This window comes from Elaeis guineensis, chromosome 6, assembly GCF_000442705.2.
Source record: "Elaeis guineensis isolate ETL-2024a chromosome 6, EG11, whole genome shotgun sequence".
NCBI classification, from domain to species: domain Eukaryota; kingdom Viridiplantae; phylum Streptophyta; class Magnoliopsida; order Arecales; family Arecaceae; genus Elaeis; species Elaeis guineensis.
The window spans coordinates 37,383,050-37,406,133 of NC_025998.2; the positions used below are offsets into that span (position 1 = coordinate 37,383,050).

The 23,084-nt window shown below is 35.5% G+C and overlaps 1 protein-coding gene across 1 annotated transcript; it reads left to right on the top strand.

Annotated features, from left to right (window-relative positions):
- Window positions 1-21,883: 21,883 nt before the first annotated feature.
- LOC105046845 (uncharacterized) lies at window positions 21,884-22,685 on the top strand. The gene has a single exon (XM_010925583.3). It carries the CDS (start codon window positions 21,893-21,895, stop codon window positions 22,376-22,378), a length of 486 nt encoding a protein of 161 aa, XP_010923885.1. The 5' UTR covers window positions 21,884-21,892; the 3' UTR covers window positions 22,379-22,685.
- Window positions 22,686-23,084: the final 399 nt, after the last annotated feature.

Below are 23,084 nucleotides of genomic sequence, written 5' to 3' on the forward strand. Positions count from 1 at the left end.
AGCCCAAAACTTAATTATGAATTAAGTGATCTAGATTTGAGAATCAAAGATCTAAGGCATAAATTTCATAATTCATGGATTTATGGGTTAGCTCGAGTCAAGTCTATTTAACTGGGTTAGATCTAGGGTTAGAAATCATTGATAATGGACTATGCTACTGATTGATCAAATCTAATTAATAGTTAATTCTAATTAGATCAATTCTTCTCTTGATCAATTCTCAATAGTTGTAGTTAGTCAAGTCCATATCTTTGATTAGACTAAGATGGAGCTTGATCGTAGCTCTATGGTCGAACCCAAATCTATAGGTTGATTAAATTGAAACTGACTAACCAGTTGGTGTCTAAGGTAAGTTTGATAGTCTTGATCGGTAGTCATTAATTGAAAGCTATTCGCATAGATTGAGTTTATGGTGAGTTAATGGCATATCCCTCCCACCGATCTTACTTATCTGATCAATGTGGTGAATCATATTTTGATCAGATCACTTAATGATTGGGGTTGACCCATGCTAACTAAGAAATCAGTATGACTGATTTAGGTGCCCCTAGTTCAACTTGTCTAAAATTCTCTTCATGACTTGATGAAGTCAATGGGAGAATTTATGGCTAGTTGGCTGGATCAATTTTTGCTTAATCTCCTTTGATCTGACTTGATAAAGTTAATGAGAGGATTAAGATTAACTAATCAAATCTTTTTTTATCTTTTATTTTATCTAATTAAATCTTTTAAAATTATTAGATCTCAAAAAATATAATAATTAGGATGATAACTAGATCATAGCCTCCCATTAAGTTGGATGATAATAGGTCCAACAGTTTCGATGATCATTGGAGATGCCACACATCTGATACTCATCTGACTGTCAGAATTATCATTCATAATATGTTGATTTAATTTTATCTTTCTAATGATGGTCAGGTTGGTCGAGCCACACTCGAGCCTGATCATTCGTTCGTCAAATACACTAAATTCTGACATATTAATGATTAGACCTAATCAGAACTTTCAGTGGAGGTGCCACACGCTTGCTGAAGAGGTGTCTAGGGTAAAATTAAATGTTGAAAATTATTTGATAAAATAATTGATTAAGAACCTATCCATGGGTGCATAGGGGTTAGCCGGGCCACACTCGGACCCATGTACAGCCTGTGAGGATTCTAGTACCCACTAAAAAATTAGTGTAATTCATCAAATTAGAGGTAGAATTCAAATAAAATAGTGGGAGAACCTTTAGACTAAAGTCCTTGTGTTTAGGCTTAATCAATTCATATACTAACTAGGTTTTGATTTTTTTTATAGTTATGGCCACCACTTTATCGCTCCGATTACTATTAGATAATGATAAATTGATGGAACCAAATTTTGATAGTTGGTATCGAAAGCTGAAAATAGTCCTGGAACATGAACGGATCTTATACGTGCTGATAGATCCGACACTTAAGGAGCCAGCTCCGAACATCTATAGTACAGTTTGAGATACTTATCAGAAGTGGCTTAATGATTGAACTACGATTCGTTGCATTATGCTGGCGGTAATGAATGATGAGTTCAACCGTCGATTCGAGAATGCTCTACCTTGGGATATGTTACAAGTATTGAATTAGTCCTTTTGCACACCCAATGATGTTGAGAGACACAAGACAAGTTGTGCCATCTTCAATACTCGAATGAGGGAAGGAGCATCAGTCACTGATCATGTACTGTACATGACCGAAATGATTGAGCACTTGAGCAAGCTTGATTTTTCTCTACATGAGCAGCTAGAGAAGGATGTCATTTTGAACTCTCTGTCTATATTCTACCTCTCTTTCCTTATTTATTATCGAATGACAAAGTCTGTAGTCAATAACCATGATTTGTTGGAATTGCTGTAGAATTTTAAGGATCGCCAGCTCCACAAGGAGTTGGTGAATGTAGTGGGAGGGTCTTCTTCTGGACGTCGACCCTTTAAGAAAGAAAAGAAGAACAAGAAGAATAAGAAGAAGGTGCAAAGTGCTAGGGCACCCAAGCCCAATTAGACCCAGAAATCCAAATTCGATCAGAGTCAGACGGAATGCTTATACTACAAGAAGCAAGGGCACTGAAAGAGGAACTGTCCTTAGTATATTGCCTCTCTGGATCCGAATAGACCGAGAAAGAAGCAAGCATTTCTAAACAAGATAATTATATGATAACATCTTGTAATTTCTTAATTTGTAATTCTACTACTTGGGTATTAGATATCGAAAGCTCTTTTAATATTTGTAATTCATTGTAGAGTCTACAGATCAATAGGAGATTTGAAGAAGGTGAAAGATTTCTTAATGTTGGAGATAGAAGATCAGTTTCAATTTTAGCATTAGGGATTATTAAGCTTGTATTCAAGTCTAATATAATTGTTCTTAGTGAATGTCACTTTTGTCCTTCCTTTTTATTGAATATTATTTTTGTAGGCCTTTGGGCCATGTACGGTTATGAGATTTCAATAAAAAGAAATAATTTTAATATCATTATGAATGGTGTTAATGGGATGAATAGACAACTGAATAATTGAATTTATATATTGTCACAATCTGTTACTATAATGTACACATCCAGCAAATATCTTAGAATTGATGATGTCACCGACATCTATCTTTGACACTGTAGGTTAGGTCATATTAACGAGAACAGAATAAACAGATTGACTCAAGAAAAAATTTTCAAAGTCAATGATTATGAATCACTTTCAACCTGTGAATCATGTTTACTTAGAAAAATGATCAAGTCATCTTTTACTGAAAAAGGTGAGTGAGCTAGTGAAATTCTAGGTCTGATACATACTGATGTATGTAGATCCATGAACACGAGTATCAGAGGTGGATATTATTATTTTATTATACTTACAGATGATCTATCGAGGTATGGGTACATCTATTTAATGACACATAAGTTAAAATTATTTGAAATGTTCAAACAATTCCATAATGAAGTAGAGAAATAAACTAAAATGAGTATTGAAACTCTTCAATTCGATCAAGGAGGTGAATACCTCTCCAGTGAATTTCTGACATACTTAGAAGAGAATGAGATTCTCTTGTAGTGGATCCCTCTTAAAATATCACAACATAATGGTATGTCAAAAAGGAAGAATCAAATGTTGTTAGACATGGTTCGATCCATGATGGGCTTTGTAAGTCTATCGATCTCCTTTTGAGGATATGCACTCGAATCAACTTATTATATTTTAAATAAAATTTTGAGTAAGTCCGTAAGTGAAACACCACATGAGATGTAGACACGACGTAAGCCAGTACTCTCTCACTTTAGGGTTTGGGGGTGTCCGGCTTATGTTAAATATTTGAAAACTGACAAGCTTGGATCTAGATCTGATAAGTATCTATTTGTAGGGTACCCAAAAAAGACTAAGGGATATTATTTCTATCTTACTGATGAACAAAAAGTATTCGTCAGCAATAGGACAATATTTTTAGAAAAGAAGTTCTTTGTGAAAGAAACTAATACCTCAAAGATTGAACTTGATGAAGTTCGATCGGTAGAAGAACCGATACAATCTAGTAAATTCATAGAGTCAGATTTGATTAGATCAAACTCAGAACTTATTGTAGAAACATCTTTAAAGAGATCTGATAGAGTACAGCATCAACTGGATAGATACTATAGTTTCTTGGTTCGAGACGATGATCCAGTTGGACTCGATGAGAACAATGAAGATCTGATCACCTACATAGATGCGATGCAGAGGTCTGACTCTGATAAGTGACTAGAAGCCATGAAATTCAAAATAGAGTCCATGAAGGTCAACAATGTATGGACATTAGTTGACCCATCTGAAGGGGTAAAACCCATAGGATGTAAGTGGATCTTCAAAAGGAAGAGGGGCATAGATGAGAAGGTGGAGACCTATAAAGTCCATCTAGTTGTCAAGGATTACCATCAACGTTATGGTATAGATGATGATGAGATATTTTCTCTTGTGGTAATGCTCAAATCCATTCGGATCAGGCTTGCAATAGCAGCACATCTGGACTATAAAATTTGACAAATAGATATGAAAATAGCCTTCCTAAATGGAGAGTTGGAAGAAAAGGTATATATGATACAACCTAAAGGTTTCATATCCATAGATGAGTCTAAGGTGTGCAAGCTTCAGAGATCCAATTATGGACTTAAGCAGGCATCTCGGAGTTGAAACATGTATTTTGATAAAGTGATCAGAACGTATGACTTCATTAAAAATGAAGAAGAACCCTACATATACAAGTAGATCAATAACTTTGTGATAGTATTTCTTATTTTATATGTGGATGATATTCTCTTAATCAGAAATGATATCCCTGTATTATAAGAAATAAATGTTTGATTGTCATCATAGTTCTCCATGAAGGATTTTAAAGAAAAATCCTACATTCTTGAGATGAAGATCTATAGAGATAGATTTAAAATGTTGCTTGGATTATTCCAGTTCATGTACATTGATACTGTGCTACAACGATTCAGTATGAAAAATTTTAAGAAAGGTTATCTTTCGATAAGTCAAAAAAAAAATTTCTCAAAGAGTGATTATCCGATAACTCCTCAAGAGAGAGAGCATATGAGTAGAGTTCCATATGCTTCAGCAGTAGGATCTATTATGTACGTCAGGACATGTACAAGATCGGACGTGGCATACTCACTAGGGATAGTGAGCAGATACCAATCTGATCCAGCTGAGAATTACTGGAAGGTTGTAAAGATCATTTTTAAGTGTTTGAGAAATACTAAGGATCAGTGGCTCATCTATGGAGAAACTGACTTAAAATTTATAGGGTTTTCAGACTTTAATTTTCAATTGGATTATGATGACATTAAAGCATGTCGGGATATATTTATATCCTGAATGGTAGAGCAGTCTGCTGAAAAAGTTTTAAGTAGCACACCATGACCGACTCTATTTGCGAGACAGAATATATCACGGCATCCGATGCTGCGAAGGAAGCTGTGTGGTTACGAAAGTTCATCGACGAGCTCGGAGTGGCATCCTCTCTTGATAGTCTTGTTTTATTGTACTATGACTGCATTGGTGTCATTGCCCAAGTGAAAGAACTGAAGTCACATCAGCAAACCAAGCACATTCTGCATCGCTATTATCTGATCTGAAAGATCATGGATCAAGGTGATGTCAAGCTTTAGAAGATCGATGGAAAGAAGAACCTGATCGATCTATTTACTAAAGCTCTCAGTGTCAAGAAGTTCGAAGATTATAAATCAAAGATGCGCATACGATACTGTACCGATTAACTTTAGTCCAAGTGAAGCTGTTGAAAATTATGTCCCAAAATCAATTTGTCAGTCTATTGATGGTTGTGCTAATCATTATAATTATATATAAATTATTAAATTAATAAATATTATTTAATTTTTTTATTATCCTATGTATATTTTATTTGAACTTTTATTTTATGATGAAGTATTTAGGACTATTTGAATCAATATAGAAGGATATATCATTTAGTCTTTAAATGTTATTCACAGCCAAATGATATGTTATTATTAAGACGATAGCTATATCAAGTGTAGGTCACTGTGTGCCATGTGCATTGATTGTCCTCTTAATTAAGGAGTGTGGGACACTGACATGGTATGCAAGTGAGATGTAGGAGTACATCTTACTGAATGTGACCAACTGCTAAGCACTCTGCTGTCAAGAGTAGCTCATGAAGGATATGGGTATAAATATCCCTTCGATCTGAGATCACCATGATGACTTATAAACAACTCACTGTGGTTTGGTGCCAGATGATTTGAATTTTTAATTCAGTGTGAAAGATTTTTAGACATAGTCAAATACTTGTGAAGTCGGTGTGTGAGTCAAGATGGAATTAATCCCTCCAAATAAATAGGAGTTAATGTATAAATATGTTACAATTCAGTAAAACTTCGATCGGGGTAATCCATGAGATGGGTTTAAAAAATTGAAATATAATATGGATGATCATATCAGGGTTGACAGTTAAACTCTAGGTCACCTTGAGCATTTGGATCAAAGAGATAAATTATATGGTAACCATATGCCAATAGGTTCTTGAATATTGCTTTGTAATCTTTCAACCTATCCGAACATGGGGTACCATTGCTATATGTCACTTTGATTGGTATAGAAAGATTATTTCTGTACCACCGACTTAGGTTCGAACCTATGAAGTCACACTCAAAAGAAGTTTCTGACTGATCATGTGGTTGATCAACGATTAAGAATCATTCTTGGATATAATAGTCAATTCGATTGATGATTAACCCTGTGCAAGAGTTATAATAAATTAATTTGCTAATTGTTAGTGAATTGTAGGAGGCTTGATTAGCGATTAGATTGCTAATTAGCTTAATTTGATTGAGTATTTAGGTTTGGTTCAAATCTAATTAAATTGGATTTAATTTGGTTTGATCCAATTAGGTTATAAGATAACCTAATTGTTAAGGATGTTCGATTCTTGATTTGATCGAAATTTGAGCTTGATTAATTTTTAATTTAATTAAGATTTAATTGAGACTATTTATGCTACTCCAAAAATTAATTTTGATAATCACAAATTATTGGAGGAGACTACTAATGAGTTTCTTATCTTTAGAGAATATTTTAGTGATATTTTAGGTAGTCCAAAATATTAGATTTGAGAAGCTTCATCAAGTGTGCCAAAATTGATGTTTGTACAAGTTGGAGAAGTTTGTAAAGCTCTTTAGAAGTGTTGAATTGATTTAAATTCATTTGAGAGCATTTGAAAGTATTCTGATAAATTTTGGACCTTAAATGTATGAAAAATTGGATTGGAACAAAATGGGATGACCCATCTAAGTCATCCCCTTTTATTGGATAGCCGGCACGCACTGTTTTGGCTTGTGGCACACAGTGGGATGATTCATGTGGGACGACCCCTGAGACCAAAATAGAGAGTCAATTTTTAGACTGGCCAAATGAGGTAGCTCATGGGACTTTCCTGTCAGTGGAACGACCCATATGGGACGATCCATTCTGGGCGAACCTCGTAATGGCTAGTTTTCAGTCTATTTTTGATATATTTAATATGTATTAAACACTCTCCAACGGCTTGTAATCGATACCAAGATACTCTCAAGTCCAAATAGAGGTTATAAATACTCTCTTGAGGTAGAAAATCAATAAGTTTCAAGCATTCAAAGCTCATATCCGTGAAAGTTCAGAAAATCTCTAAAAGAAAGAAAAGAAGTATTCAATCAGCTCTCCAATCACTCTCTAGCTGCATTTAAGTGTGCCAATCTATTGAGAATGTTCAACAAAGGCTTCTTCTCCTTAAGTATTATATTTTTATTGCATTTGTTATGCTTATTTAAGGGGTTGTTGTGCTAAAATTTTTGTACACTATTTTTTTGCTATTGTATTTTGGGTTTTGAGTTTTGAGAGGTTCCAAAACTCAAATAGGTTGATCCGAACTTGAAATCGGAGTATTGTAAATTAGCTTGTACTCAAGAAATAAGTGTTCTTACTGGAATAGTAAGAATCAGGGTTGTCCGATATTTTGTATCTAAAAATCTTTTTAGTGGATTGAATTTTCAAGTAAAAACTTGAGGAGTGGATGTAGGTGCAAGATTGGCATCGAACTACTATAAATCTCTTGTGTTTGTTGTGCTTGCATCTTTTTTCTTATTTTTTATACTTTATACTTGCTTACCTATCATTTGTGATTGATTTTATTTTCATAGCTAATCAATTCACTCTATTTAACAAGTATAGCACATTACTTGAGTGCACTAATCACAAAAATTTTAAAAAAATCTAATTCACCTCCCTCTTGGACTCCATATCTGGGCAATAAGTGGTATCAGAGCCCGATGCTCTATCCCTTACTTGACTAAAGATCAATGACAGTCCAATTTGGCATATCTCTAGCCGAGGGGCAATCCATAAACCAACTTTCACTTTTCAATGGATCAAACTACACTTATTGGAAAGCTCGGATGAAAATTTTTATTCAAGTACTTGACTATGATATGTAGAGTATCATAGTAAATAAACCCCACATACCTACTAAATTGATTGATGATGTGTCTCTCTCTAAGTCGAAAGGTGAATGGGATGAATTTGATAGAAAAATAGCTCAGCTTAATGCTAAAACCATGAATGTCTTATATTATGTCTTAGATGCAAATGAATTTAACCATATTTCTACTTGCAATTCAGCGAAAAAAATTTGGGATAGATTAAAAGTTATATATAAAGGTATAAACCAAGTAAAAGAGTCTAAAATCAATATACTTGTGCATAACTATAAACTATTTAAAATAGAACCTAAAGAGTCAATAACTCAAATGTTTACTCATTTTGCTGATATTATAAATGATCTAAAAAGTCTTGGTAAGTGTTATTCTAACAGTGATCTTGTGAGAAAAGTATTTAGATCTCTACCAAGATCGTGAGAGGCAAAGGTTACTATGATTCAAGAAGTCAAGGACTTAAGCACTCTACCTTTGGAGGAGCTACTTGGATCCCTTATGACCCACGAGCTGACCATGAAGCAACATACTGAAGAAGAGACCAGAACAAAGAAGATAATTGCTCTTAAGTTGACAGCTCAAGAAAAAGAAGCCAACCTATGCCTTATGGCACATAAAAATGAGGTAACCTCTGAAACTCAAAAATAAATTTTCTTATAATAAACTGTAAGAAGCTTTTCATGAACTTTTGGATGATCTAAGAAAATTAAGAGTGAAAAATAAAAATCTAAAATTAAGAAACCAAGTATTAGCTAAAAAAAGAAAAAAATTGATAGCAAAAATAAAAAATTAGAAATAAAAAATAAATCTCTATTAAAAAAAAGATAAAATTTCTAGCTTAAATAAAATTTTTGTAAAAGAAAATCAAGATCTAAAGAAAAAGGTAACCAAGTTAAAATCTATAGTTGATAGATTTACTCTAAGTTCAAACAAATTTCAAATGATTATTGATAGTCAAAGAGTTGTATATCATAAAGTCAGATTTGGCTATAATACTTTTAGAAAATAAAAGTTTTTGAAAAATATTTTTGTTAATGCATCCATAAGTAAATTATCAAATATTACTTATTTTAAATATGACAAAGTAGGACATAAAGCTTATATATGCTTATCAAATAAATCTGTTGATACAAATATTAAGAAAATATGAATTTCCAATGGAATCATTGTGACTAACTCCAAAGGATCTAAGTTAGCTTGGATACCTAAGGTTAAAATTTGACTTTATGTGTGTAGATGTGTCTTACATCTCAAGCAACAAAATGAAAGTGGTATCTTGATAGTAGATGCTCAAGACACGTGACTGGTGATGAATCTCAATTCATCATATTGGAAGTTAAAAATGGAGGGATGGTCACCTTTGGAGATAATGGCAAAGGAAAGATCATCGGCATTGGTAATATTGATATCACTCCCTCCACTTGTATTCAAAATGTATTACTTGTAGATGGTCTCAAGCATAATCTTTTAAGTATTAGTCAATTATGTGATAAAGATTATAAAGTAGTTTTTGAATCATCTATGTGCATTGTAACTTATCTTTTTGATGATAGCACTAGATTTATTGGGGATAGGTATGGCAATGTGTACATGGTTGATTTGGATAATCATTCCATGCAAAATATACAATGTCTTATGGTCATTAATGCTAAAATCAACGAGACAAGTTGGCTTTGATACCGTAGGCTTACACATATTAGTATGCACATATTTTCTAAAATTATTAAAAAAGATTTGATTTTTGGTTTGTCAAAAATTAAATTTTGACAAAGATAAAGTTTGTGATGCATATCAATTAGGTAAAGAAACAAAAGTTTCTTTTAAATCTAAGAACATATTTTCAACTTCTAAACCTTTAGAACTTTTACATATTGATTTGTTTGGTCCTACAAGGACAACTAGCCTAGGAGGTAAAAGATATGATTTTGTAATTATTGATAAATTTTCGTATTTCACTTGAGTTTTATTTTTAGTATCTAAAGATGAAGTATTTTCAATATTTTTTAAGTTTTATCGAAAGATTTCAAATGAAAAAGATTACCAATTATTTCAATTCGCAGTGACCATGGCACTGAATTTGAAAATAAAAATTTTAAAAAATTTTATGATGAAAAAGACTGAGATCATAATTTTTCAGTACCTAAAACACCATAACAAAATATAGTAGAGAAGAAAAATAAGATCTTTGAAGAAATGGCCCATACCATACTATGTGAAAGCAAGCTTCTAAAATATTTTTGGATAGAAGCAATCAACATAGCATGTTACATCTTAAATCATGCTTTAATAAGATCAATTTTAAAAAAAATACCATATGAATTATGAAAAGGTAGAAAACCTAACATAGAATATTTTCATATTTTTGGTTGCTGCTGTTTTATTTTAAATAATGGCAAAGATAGCTTAGGTAAATTTGATGTTAAATCTGATGAAGCTATCTTTCTTGGCTATTTCACTTCTAGCAAAGCTTTTAGAGTATTTAATAAAAGAACACTAGTAGTGGAAGAGTCAATTCATATAGTTTTTGATGAAACTAATGATCTTCCAACAAGAAAGAGGGAGGATGCTGATGATGTAGGTATTATAGAAGATGAAATAAAAGAGCTCACCATCAATGACTCAAATGAGCGAAACATGGAACAATTAAAAGAAAAATATGAGGATGAAAGCATCAATGATCTAAACATTCAAGAACAGCCTTAAGATATAGGTAATCTTTCAAGGGAATGGAGGTATGTTCACAATCACCCCAAAGAATTAATTATTGATGATCCAGCTTAAGAGGTAAGAAATAGATCCTCTCTTAAAGATGTATGTAACTATGTAGCTTTTGTTTCACACTTAGAACCTAAAATAATAGATGAAGCTGAAAAGGATCAAAATTGGATAATTGCCATGCAAGAAGTACTAAATCAATTTGAAAGAAATAATGTATGGACACTTGTTGCTAGACCCAAAAATCATACCATAATAGAAACAAAATGGGTATATAGGAATAAATTAGATGAAGATGAAAATATAATAAAAAATAAAGCAAGATTAGTTACCAAAGGATATAATCAACAAGAAAAAATTAATTTTAATGAAACATTTGCACCTATTGCTAGACTAGAATCCATTAGAATGCTGCTTGCTTTTGCTTGTTTCATGAACTTTAAATTATTTCCAATGAATGTTAAAAGTACTTTTCTAAATGATTACATTGCTGAAGAAGTATATGTAGAGCAACTCCCAAATTTTGAAAATCATAAATTTTTAGATCATGTTTTAAGTTAAACAAAGTATTATATGATTTAAAATAAGCTTCAAGGCTTGGTACGAAAGATTAAGTAAGTTCTTACTAGAAAATAATATTTTAAAAAAAAATTGATACAATTTTTTTTATAAAAAAAAAAGATGAAAAAATTCTAGTGATACAAATATATGTTCATGATATTATATTTGGATCTACTAATGAAGCTTTGTGCCAAGAATTTGCCAAACTCATATAGGGAGAGTTTGAGATAAGCATAATGGGAGAACTCACTTTATTTCTCGGACTCTATATTAAGCAAATGAAGGAAAGAATCTCAATCACTCAAAGTAAATACACAAGAAAATTATTAAAAAAATTTAGAATGGAGAGCTCAAAAATTGTAAGTATATTTATGACTCCTTCCTGTAAATTAGATAAAGATGAACATGACAAAAATATTGATTCAAAGCTCTATAGAGGCATAATAGGCTCTCTATTATATCTTACTGCTAGTAGACCTAATATAATATTCAGTGTATGTATGTATGCTAGATATCAGTCCAATCCTAAGGAATCTCACTTAAATGCTGTTAAAAAAAATTTTAAATACTTAAAAGGAACACAAAACCTAAGACTTTGGTTCTCAAAGCAATCTTCTATGGACTTAATAGGTTACTCAAATGCAGACTTTGCTGGATGTAGACTAAATAGAAAAAGTACTAGTAGAACTTGCCAATTTATAAGAGTGAACTTAATCTCTTAGTTTAGCAAGAAGTAAAATTCGGTAGCATTGTCTACGATCGAGATCGAGTACATTGCAGTCAGAAGTTGCTGTGCTCAAATCTTGTAGATTAAGCAACAACTCATAGATTTTGGTATTGAACTTAAAAATATTCTCATAAGATTGATAACACTAGTATTATTAATTTGATCAAAAATTCAATCTAACATTCTAGGTCAAAACATATTGAAATTAGACATCATTTCATAAGAGAACATATTCAAAATAATGATATAACACTTGAATACATAAATATTGAAAAATAATTAGCTGATATTTTTATCAAACCACTAAATAAAAATAAATTTTATAAAATTAGAAGAGAATTGGGCATCTTAGATCCTTCTACTTGAACTTCAATCATAATTTTACTCTCAAAATCTATCCAAAATTTCTTGACTTCATTATCTTAATTTTGGGAGGCATCTATCTTTTTTTTGAGATTTTTTCAAGATAATTAAAATATCATCAGTGCTATTCAGATACAATCTCAAATTTTTTTTATTGAAATATTTCATCAAAAATTATATCAAAATTTATTTAGACTCTTCATGATCATCTCAAGTCGATATAAGCCTTTTCAATTTTTTTCTCTTGATTTTTCTCTTATTTTTAAATTATTTTCACATCACCTGATGTTTCCCTGTATGGGGCATCCCAATTGATTGGGTAAATGAATTTTGTGTAAGCTGACCCATTTAAAACCCTCTCTTAAAAACTAAGTGGGGTGACTCAATTACTGTGTTTCTTCCTTCTCTTCTCGTCCCATACTGAAATACTTCTTCAAGCTCTCCACTGGCCACAATTCTACAAATCCATCCCCTTAACCATCCAAAAATCTTAGTTTTCTATCTTAAATTCTAGGGTAAACACATTCTCTTGGCATATCCTTGATCAAAACCATCTCATTTTCACTCTCCATCAAAATCTCAAGCCTTAATTTTCAAAATCCGAGACAATCACCCTGAAATCCTCTTCTTCTCTTCATTTCCATCCATCCTTCATCCTTCTCTGTCTTCTTGACCAATTCTACTACTCTCTTTGGGACAATAGCCCCCAAAATGAGATTGCCGTAGAGAAGGAAATCAGTGAGGTCCTTGGAGGTTGAGGAATGAAGGAAGAAAACTACTCAAGCACCAGCTCAAGCCTCTCCACCGATCACCCCAAGTAAGATTCCCTTATCTGCAAGGAAAGTAGCTCTGGGAAGGAATGTTGACTTTCATTTCTTGAGAAATGATAGATTTTCTCTGGGTGAAAAACTGATTAAGCAAGGATGGAGATTTTTTTGTAATTTGTCCGAGCCCGTTTACATTGATCTTATCAAAAAATTTTACTCTAATCTAGTCTTCACTGATGGAGTTTTGAGGTCAATTGTGAAGGGTGTCTAAATCATTCTAAATGCACCTAGGCTAGGTAAACTCCTTCAGATGCCCTGTGAGGGAAGCTGCCTAGAAAAAAAAAAATCGGGCGTAGGACTATCCTTGGAAGAAAGGATGTGGAGGGATCTATAAAAATTGAGGCCAAGGAGTTGAGCATGGAGATGAGATTGCTCCACCACATGGTATCCAGGATTTTTTTCTCCAGAGAGGGAAGATATGATTTGATGATTGATCGAGATATCTGCTTGATGCACCATGTGGTTTTCGAGTCTCCTTTAAATCTGTCATTTTTTATGATCGATGCCATGAGAGAGGCTTTGAACAGATCCAAGGCTCCCTTGCCATATGGTATGGCTCTTACTATAATTTTTAGAGAGTCAAGAGTGAGCTTGGAGGGGGAAGTTGTTTGTAAATTGTCAAACATTGACACCTACAATGACCACTCTCTTCAGCGCATGGGGTTTATTAGAGTGGATGGCTGTTGGGCTAAGGGCCATGTAGTTGCAGTCGATGAGGATGAGGAGGAGTGTGCTGAGGGGGAGGATCCCTCATCACCACCTGTGCTCAGGCAGAGCCCTAATGATTTCCGTGTATCAGAGTCTGAGGCAGGATCCTCAGTTATTGTACCCCCATCGTCGAGCCGTACCATGCCATCTTTTAGTTTGGGGGAGGATGAGATGGGACTGTTGGCTGAGAGAGTTATAGGCATTCTATCTGTTCAGCAGCAGCGATTCCAGGATCAGGTTCTTCAGCGGCTTCACCAGTTTCAGCAATATCAGGAGTAGATCCTCCAGCAGCAACAGCAGCAGCAGTATCGTCAGCCTCTATCGAGTTCTTTTTCTGATCCTTGCTCAGACTTTTCAGTCATGCCACACATATCATCATTGATGGAGCTTTTATCTGATCTGAGTTCTAGACTGAAAAGTGTGGAGAGTTTCCTTCTCAGGTTCAATGGCAGGATCTTTGACATTGAGAGAGAGATCAGACTGATTTTAGATTCTCTATCGATAGAAGCGAGGATATCTACCACCTCTTCACCTCAGTTGGCTGACTTGACTCAAGAGATAGAGAGACTTCACAGTTTGCTTCATTCCACACTTGAGCAGATCAGAGTAGATATCAGAGACTTCAAGGACTTTATCTATTCTGATCTTGATGGGCTCCGAGTTTCAGTGAGGGGGGTCTTATCCCAGCTAGATGCCATTAGGACTCAGCTTCAGTTCAGGCCCTCTGCATCCAATGAGCCCGCTTTTGTCCAGCCCATTATATTCCATCCCCCGATATCTTCCACTCGGACCAGACCCTTCGATCAAGGACGAGGTTGATTATGTTACACTTATCATGATCTTGAGCTCGATGCCCATTCTCACTGATCTGATCATTTTGTATTAGACTTTTAGGTTGCTTAGTTGTTGTATTTTGTTTTAGTAGTTGACTGTATGAGAGCTTTATTCTCATGGATATATATTATGACTCTTGTAACCTCTCTTTTTGTCGTAATTAATATATGAGGTTATCTATTATCTTGGTATCACTTGGTATCACTTTTTGTTTATATGTAACTGAATGAATGACTATTATATTTGAATGAATGCACTATTACTCTAATACCTGATGTACAACCATTAAAAATCTTACTCTCTCTAATCAATTTTTGATGATGTCTAAAAAAGGAAGAAAGTAGTGTAGTCCAGTCTATCTAAATTTTTGTTGAGAAAGTAATCTATCTTGACTTTTTTTGCTAATTTTTTTAAATTTTATTCTGATATGGTACAGTATTTTGCTCTGATATGTCCATCTTTTACTCTGATATGTCTATCCTTATTTCTATTTTGACACTTTTTAAAAAATACTCTGATACATTCATTTTTCTTGAGCGCTCTGATATTTTTATTTTTATCTTGATACCAAAATATCCTAATACATCTATTTTTGATTTTGCAAAATACTCTAATACCTTCTCTTTTGGTTTTTGCTCTGATGTTTTCAACTTTGCCTTGATATCAAAATAAGAAAAAGAGAAAGAAAGATTCCTTTTATACATATTACTCTAATATTAAAAATAAGGAAGAGAAGAAAAAATTTCTTTTATAAACCATCTTTGCTCCAATAAAAAAAATTTTACAACTTGACCACTTTTTATATATAAGAAAGGGGGAGATCCTTTTCAACATGGTCAAAATAATTACTTTCATCAGTCTTATACAAGAAAGGAGAGATTTTTACTGATTAGAAATAATTTTTGAAAAACTCTGATACCTTCATAAATAATTTTCAGCAAAATAATTTAAAACATTACAACTTGCTAAAAATATGTATCTCATGATATTCTATGCTTAATCTTTGACATATTCCTACAAGTGCTTCACAAACTCAATCACTTGAGCTTTATGGATCTTCTTTTATGAACACTCAAATATTTTATCATCATCAAAAAGAAAAAAATTGTTGCTTCAAGAATTGATTTTGATGATCACAAATTACTTGAGAGAACTACTAATAAGTTTCTTACCTTTAGAGAATATTTTAGTGATATTTCAGGTAGTCCAAAATATTGAGTTTGAGAAGCTCCATCCAGTGTACCAAAGTTGAAATTTCTGCAAGTTAGAGAAGTTTTTGAAGTTCTTTGAAAGTGTCAAATTGATTTAAATTTATTTGAGAGTATTTGAAAGTATTCTGATAAGTTTCAGACCTTAAATGTATGAAAAATTAGATTGAAATAAAATAGGACAATCTATCTAGGTCATCCCCTTTCATTGGGTAGCTAGCACGTACTGTTTTGGCTTGTGGCACACAGTGGAATGACCCATGAGATCCTGAGACCAAAATAAAGAGCCAATTTTCAAACTGGCCAAATGAGGTGGATCATAGGACTTTCCAATCACAGTGGGACGATCCATTCTGGGCGAACCTCGTAATGGCTAGTTTTTAGTCCATTTTTTGTGCATGTAATACACATGAAACACTCTTCAACGGCTCTTAATCGATACTAAGATACTCTCAAGTTTAAATGAAGATTATAAATACTCTCTTGAGGGGAGAAATCAATAAGTTTCAAGCATTTAAAGCTCACATTCGTGAAAGTTCAGAAAATCCCTAAAAGAGAGAAAAGAAGCATTTAATCAGCTCTTCAACCACTCTCCAGCTACATTCAAGTGTGCCAATCCATTGAGGATATTCAGCAAAGGCTTCTTTTTCTTAAGTATTATATTTTTATTATATTTATTATGCTCATTTAAGGAGTTGTTGTGCTGAAATTCCTATATACTATTTTCTTGCTATTGTATTTTGGATTTTGAGTTTTGAGGGATTTCAAAACTTGGATAGGTTGATCTGAATCTAAAATCAGAGTGTTGTGGATTGGCTTGTATATGAAAAATAAGTGTTCTTACTAGAATAGCAAGAGTCGGGATTGTCTGACGTTTTGTATCTAAAAATCTTTTTAGTGGATTTGAATTCTCAAGTAGAAACTTGGGAAGTGGATGTAGGTGCAAGGTTGGTATCGAACCACTATAAATTTTTTATGTTTATTATGCTTGCATCTCTTTACTTATTCTTTATGCTTTATACTTGCTTACATATCATTTGTGATTGATTTTATTTTTATAGCTAATCAATTCACTTCACTTAACAAGTATAGCACATTACTTGAGTGCACTAATCACAAAAATTTAAAAAAGATCCAATTCACCCCCCCTCCCCTCTTGGACTTCATATCTAGGCAACAATTTACTACCTAATTAGATTAGGTTCAATGGTCTAATTGGGTCTAATCTAATTTGATTGGGTTAATAACCTAATTAGATGAAGATTCGATTTCAAAATTCAAATAGAACATCTCTTGCACCTCCATTCTCTGCGCCCACCTTTTTTTCATGCAAGAAAAGCTTTTGCATGAATTTTTTCTCATGCCTAGAAGAGGTTTAATAAAACTTCTGATCCCTTTTGGTTTTGGATGAGGTTGGTTTTAATTTTGAGTTCAAATAGTTTGAACTTGAATGAGATGTTGGAGTCCAAATCCAGTTGAACTCTTCCACACACCGACTTCTCTTCCCTTGCACAAGAAATATTTTTGTATGATGTTTTTCCATGCCAATCTGAGGTTTCTCGCCTCTCTTTTGCGCCCCTAATAGATAAGGATCAATTGGTTAAGTTTTGAATTCATATTGGTTTGAATTTGAACTTTGTTTAACCACTTCATCCTTATCCCTTTCCTCTCCATGCCATCTTTAAAATCCTTCTCATTTTGTGCAACAAAAAGGAGAAGTTTTACTGTGGAAATAATCTTTTGAGATAGAGGGGGCATGAAACAGAGAGGGGGTGGGGTTCTGTGCATGAGAAACAGAGGAAGAGATCTTCCTCTTGGGTGTGAGGTCTGGGGTGGGTTCTAGGGTTTTTCAGCTCTAGTTTTTTTGCATGAGAAAAATACAAGAGAGTCTTGTTCCTATCTCCCACACCACCATCTCCTCGAGTAGCTCTATCTTTTGATTTAGAAGTATCCGGATGATCTAAAGAAAAGAGCTTGAATCAACCATTCAGAGCCTTCGATGTGAGCTAGCACTCCCAAAAAGGACGATCCGATCAGGGCTTCAAGTGGATGATCTGTAGAGACCGAACCATCTATGCGGCTGCTTGACATCAGAAAGAATCTCATACCATACCTATCAGCAATAGAGATTATCAATCCATGCAAAGATAATGAGTTCTGAACTCATCGATGAGATCTAACAATTGATCTAATTTAGGGTATCGATATGATCGATGTAGTTTTTATTTATATTAGATTTTTGTATGCAAAAATTTTATATCATATATCCTTAAAGGTAGTTCAGATCTGATCTAAAATATATGTAGGAGATTAAAATATTTAATTTATTATCTTTCACTATAAAAATTTTAAAAATACATACTTTAAACTGTCTATTTCTCCTTCACAGCCTCCGCACAAGGCTTGCCAAGATCAAATTCTTCTAGTTGCCCATGTCAATGATGGTGTCGATGACCTCGTTCTTGACCTAGATGTTGAGAGTGAGCTCTTTGACGACATCCTCTTCGGTCAATAGACTCAAGCCTATATCCTTTGGCCTGACCATCAAAGACAGGCTCAGATCTGCTTTTGTGATCGATTCAAGCCGTTCGCCTTCACTTGTCAACACAGCTGCCACCATGTGCTTGGCCTTACCTTTCTCCCTTAGCCTCTTCGACAGTAGTTCCGGATGAAGCTTCTAGTACTTATCCCTCGTGTGACCTATATTTTTACATGATCGTAATACATGTTACTTTTATCCGAAGTGGAGGAAGAGTTACCTTTGTCGCTTTTCTTGCTGTGCTTTTGGTGCAACTTGGAGGGTCCCTTGCATATCCTCCTGCATCTCCCTATCCCATAGGCTTATTCTTCAATATGATGGCCATAGCTATTATATTGGCACTGGAGATGTCCATCACCTTATACAGGGAAAGCTCTATCTGAATTTGCCGATGTAGCCTTGCAACATACTTTGTGATCATTATCAAGGAAAATACCCAACGACACTGCTAGGAGTTGAAACTTAGTGGTTGAATTCTGCATTGACTGGTTCTGCCCTTGCCTCAAGTTGTGCCAGCATGTCTATCGATTCTGAGAGTACCCCATAGGGTAAAACTCTTGACGTAGAAAATGCTTGAATGCATTCCACCCAATCTCTGCATCACCGTTGGAATGGAGATATGCATTGCACCATGCTAAGGTGTGGTTGGTTAGTTTTAATTAGGCAAAAGCCACCTGATCTTCACTATCATACCCATATAGGGTAAAATAGGTCTCTAGCTGATCGATCCAGATGTCCAGCTTTTCGACATTCACTGCACCATTGAAAGAAGGGATGTCAATCTTCGTCTCAACCCTAAATGGCAATGGCTTCTTGTTTGCTCATATAGGATTGATGTCGAAGTCTTTCCTCAACATACTTGCATGGTTCCGTGAAAGCCCTTTTGTGGGGGTCACATACACCTCCTTATCTTCCATGGCTACCGCTAGCCCCATTGGTGGAGGTAGCCGCTGTTGGTTCTTCTCTATATTTTCTACTTGAGCCATCATGGTTGTCATCAGATCTTCCATCCTTTTGATCTATTTGACAAAATCATTCGTTAAACTGATCTCCTCCTGAGTACTCATCTTCGACGATAGTGGTCGGTAGTGTCTTGTCAAGATGGAAGGGGATTCGCCAGTTGCTTGGTATGTGGACCTCGTGTACTATACACGGCTTAGAATCGGTGCTCTGATACCAAAAGCCTGATCCGTATGGAACCAAGCTCAAGGAAAACAAACAATGGAAGAGAAAACACATGAAAACTCTTCTACCATTCATTCTCTTCTTCTTCTTTATAATTCTGGTATTTAAAATCAAAGACTCCTCCCTAACCGAGAGTCCTGGCTTGTACAGATAAAGCTTATCTCCTATTGGGATTACTTTGAATAAACAGAGTTGTAATAGAGATGTACATCCGACTCATACATTGAAACAGACAAAATGGAACATAACAGAATGTACTTCAGATGTGGTTCTCTTGGTATCAAGCATTACGCATGAAGGAACAAATCTGCACATGACAAGAAAACTAGTGACCAAGGTAATGGAGGAAGCTCATGAGCCAATGATCCGCACATCAGCTTGCATGCAAACACTTCGGCTCCAGGTACTTTGGCTCAGGTTTGGGTCGACAACCTACACAGATATTTTAGCTCCGAACTGAGGTAACCAATAGTATTTGATCCGAGGTAACCAAATAGGCCAAGTCTTCCGCCCGAGGTGAATATTTTGGCTGAGAGGAAGCCTGGACTTGACTCCTTCCTGATTTTCAATTCCCTGCTTGACTCTTCTTGGGTCATGTCCGACCGGTGAAACAAATATCTCCTAGCTCCCTACCAAGTAGGATCATCCCTGATCAATACATCGTTCTGAGTTAGGCTTTCCCTAACTCATTGACATCAAAAAAAAAAATAATAAAATAAGAGTTTACCATATTTGAATAGACATATATGTATGTACAGGAATCTATAAACTGTGGGTAACTAATTTTCTTCAGCTCATACGTGCTGATAATTCTAAGCTATCCAACCCTTTCTGCAAGATTACTTTGTTTTATATTTCTGAAACTTATCTGTTGTTGAAGCCGGCATTGTACAACCTATATCAGGTCTGTACTGATTTCCAAATTTGAACAGTGTTACCACCTATCCTTTCGTCTTCTAGCTGTTATGATCAGCCATGCAGTGGAAACGGCACTCGTGAAGGCAAAGTGTAGTGAAAAGTGATCTGTAGTGAGTCCCCCAACCTGACGCGGTATCCAGAGGGACCAAGAAGGGTAATATTTTTCAGTCGACAATCGTGGAGCTCATTTCCTTCCCAACTCTTGTTACCCAAACAAAGAAGGAATTAATGTCATGTTGGCCTGCCGATATTTCTAGTGTTTACAGTTTCTGAAATGAATTTGTTATCGAATCCTGTGCTGACATATCAACATTTGATCTATGCTGATGTTAAAATCCAAAGAGTACTGCTGCCATTCCTGCTGTGGTCTTTTCTTTCAGGATACTCCTACCGATCATCAGGATCTCCATTATACAATCCAGACCTGGCCCGGATCTTAGTGGAGATTTACTCGATTGTAGTCATTTCTCCCAAGGGAACTCTCAAGCCATTGGCTTAAAATTAAATGTGAGCCACTGGTCAGCTGATAAGAATCACAAACTAAAATGTTTTTTTCTCTTTTGGGACAAAACCAAAATGCTTTAATAACTCCAAAACATAGTTCTCAAAAAGTCAAGTCAGCAGGTATAGTATTCTCATCGTTCCCTTTGAATTGGCTAGAGTGTGCCATAAGTGAGGAGTTATGAATTGTGGTGGAAAGCTGACTGAATTTTTTGAGTAGTTTTTCTAAGTTGCCGTGGCATCAGTACATGAGAAGGGACCCAATAGGATGTGGGTGGATTGAAAACGATAAAGCTTGCTGGCTTCTATATTGGTTGTTATTATAGATTATAGAAGATTCGTGGTAACAACGCTGGGCCAATAGCGTTACCCAACCAAAATACGGAGGACATTTCCAAGAAACATCCATGATATTTATTAGCTAGGCACACTCATATCTATAGTTCTCTCTAGCTGTACGTTGCATTCGAAAGAGCAGAAGACAAGGACGTGCCCATGGCCATCAGAAAATGTGGTGAAGCCCGCCTTTCTTTTTCCATTTATCAACAAAGTTGAGAAAAACTCCGCCGATTAGCATGAAGTCAATTCATCCATTTGCGCTCAAAAGTCTTCTTGCCTTAGCTGTACGTCTCGACGGTGGCAGTGGTAGTTGGGGCCTCATTTACTTCTCCGGCGACCAGACACGCGGTTGTAGATAAGCCACTGATAACTCCCCAATTTAAGACTTCCCAACTGCCACTGGCCTCCAACCCCCCATGCAATGCCTATATAAACACCATCCACATCCGAAGTCCATCGCAAATTAACCGTGTTCAAGATGGCTAAGCTCTTCCTCCTAGTGTTCCTTGGTGCTCTCGTTTGCTCCACTAGCGGTAGGAAGCTGGTGGGCAAGGAGGCCTTCGAGGAGGAGAAGTGGTACCACCACCACGGCGGTCTTGGTGGCGGTGCCGGCGGTGGGTATGGAGGAGGTGGTGGGCTTGGTGGCGGAGGAGGCGTAGGTGGTGGAGGTGGAGCTGGCTTTGGTCGTGGAGGTGGGTTAGGTCACGGTGGTGGGCTTGGTGGAGGTGGTGGAGGTGGGTTTGGAGGAGGTGGTGGTGGTGGATTTGGTGGCGGCGCTGGTGGAGGTTTCGGAGGTGGAGCGGGAGCTGGCGGTGGGGTGGGAGGTGGGTCTGGTCTAGGTGGGGGTGGAGGGTTCGGAGGCGGCGGTGGTGGTGGGTTCGGTGGTGGTGGAGGAGTTGGTGGTGGAGCTGGAGGTGGGTTCGGAGGAGGAGCTGGGGGTGGCTATGGTGGTGGGTTCCCTTGAGAGTTCTCATGAACCGTTCTCTCCATTTGAATAACAAGTGGCAGGAGCTTTGGCTTGTATTTGGTCTCTTTAACGGCTACCATGTGCCTCCTCAGTAACCGTGTGACAAGTCAGCTGTAGTAGTTGCATTGCATAACGGATATGTAATGATCTCTGTCATGTGAATGATATTGCTATTGTATGTAATTATGCATTGAAGCTTCAAGTGCGTGATTGTTTATATCCTTTCGCTTTGTTTTATCATGGTACAGATTACAAACATGGTTCAAAATAAAAATTAGTATGACCGCTCAGGAGGCCTTCGTTACAGTATATTTCCCAGCAACTAGCTAGATTTGAATGATTCTTATTTAGCATTTATTTTATTAAAACAAATATTATATAATAGGAGAAATAGCTGTTATTTGATCTCCTTATTTTTTTTTCTGTATCAAATTTTATTGTTATCTTAATATTTTCCAGTATGCAAGGGAAAATGTAAATGTCTCAGCAGCAAATTAATTGAATGATATCCCTTGTGAGGGCTAACATAGCCGTTATAACGGCAAAAACTGTTCTTCTGAAATCAAGTCAATGTCTGACCCGATCAAATAAGCTACGCCCTCCCTTCCATAGACGACGATCAACAGTGAAAGCCGCTATAGTTGGCGACAGTGTAATTAAAATCTTAGCAACACATTCTCGTAGCAAGATAATACAGCAGAAT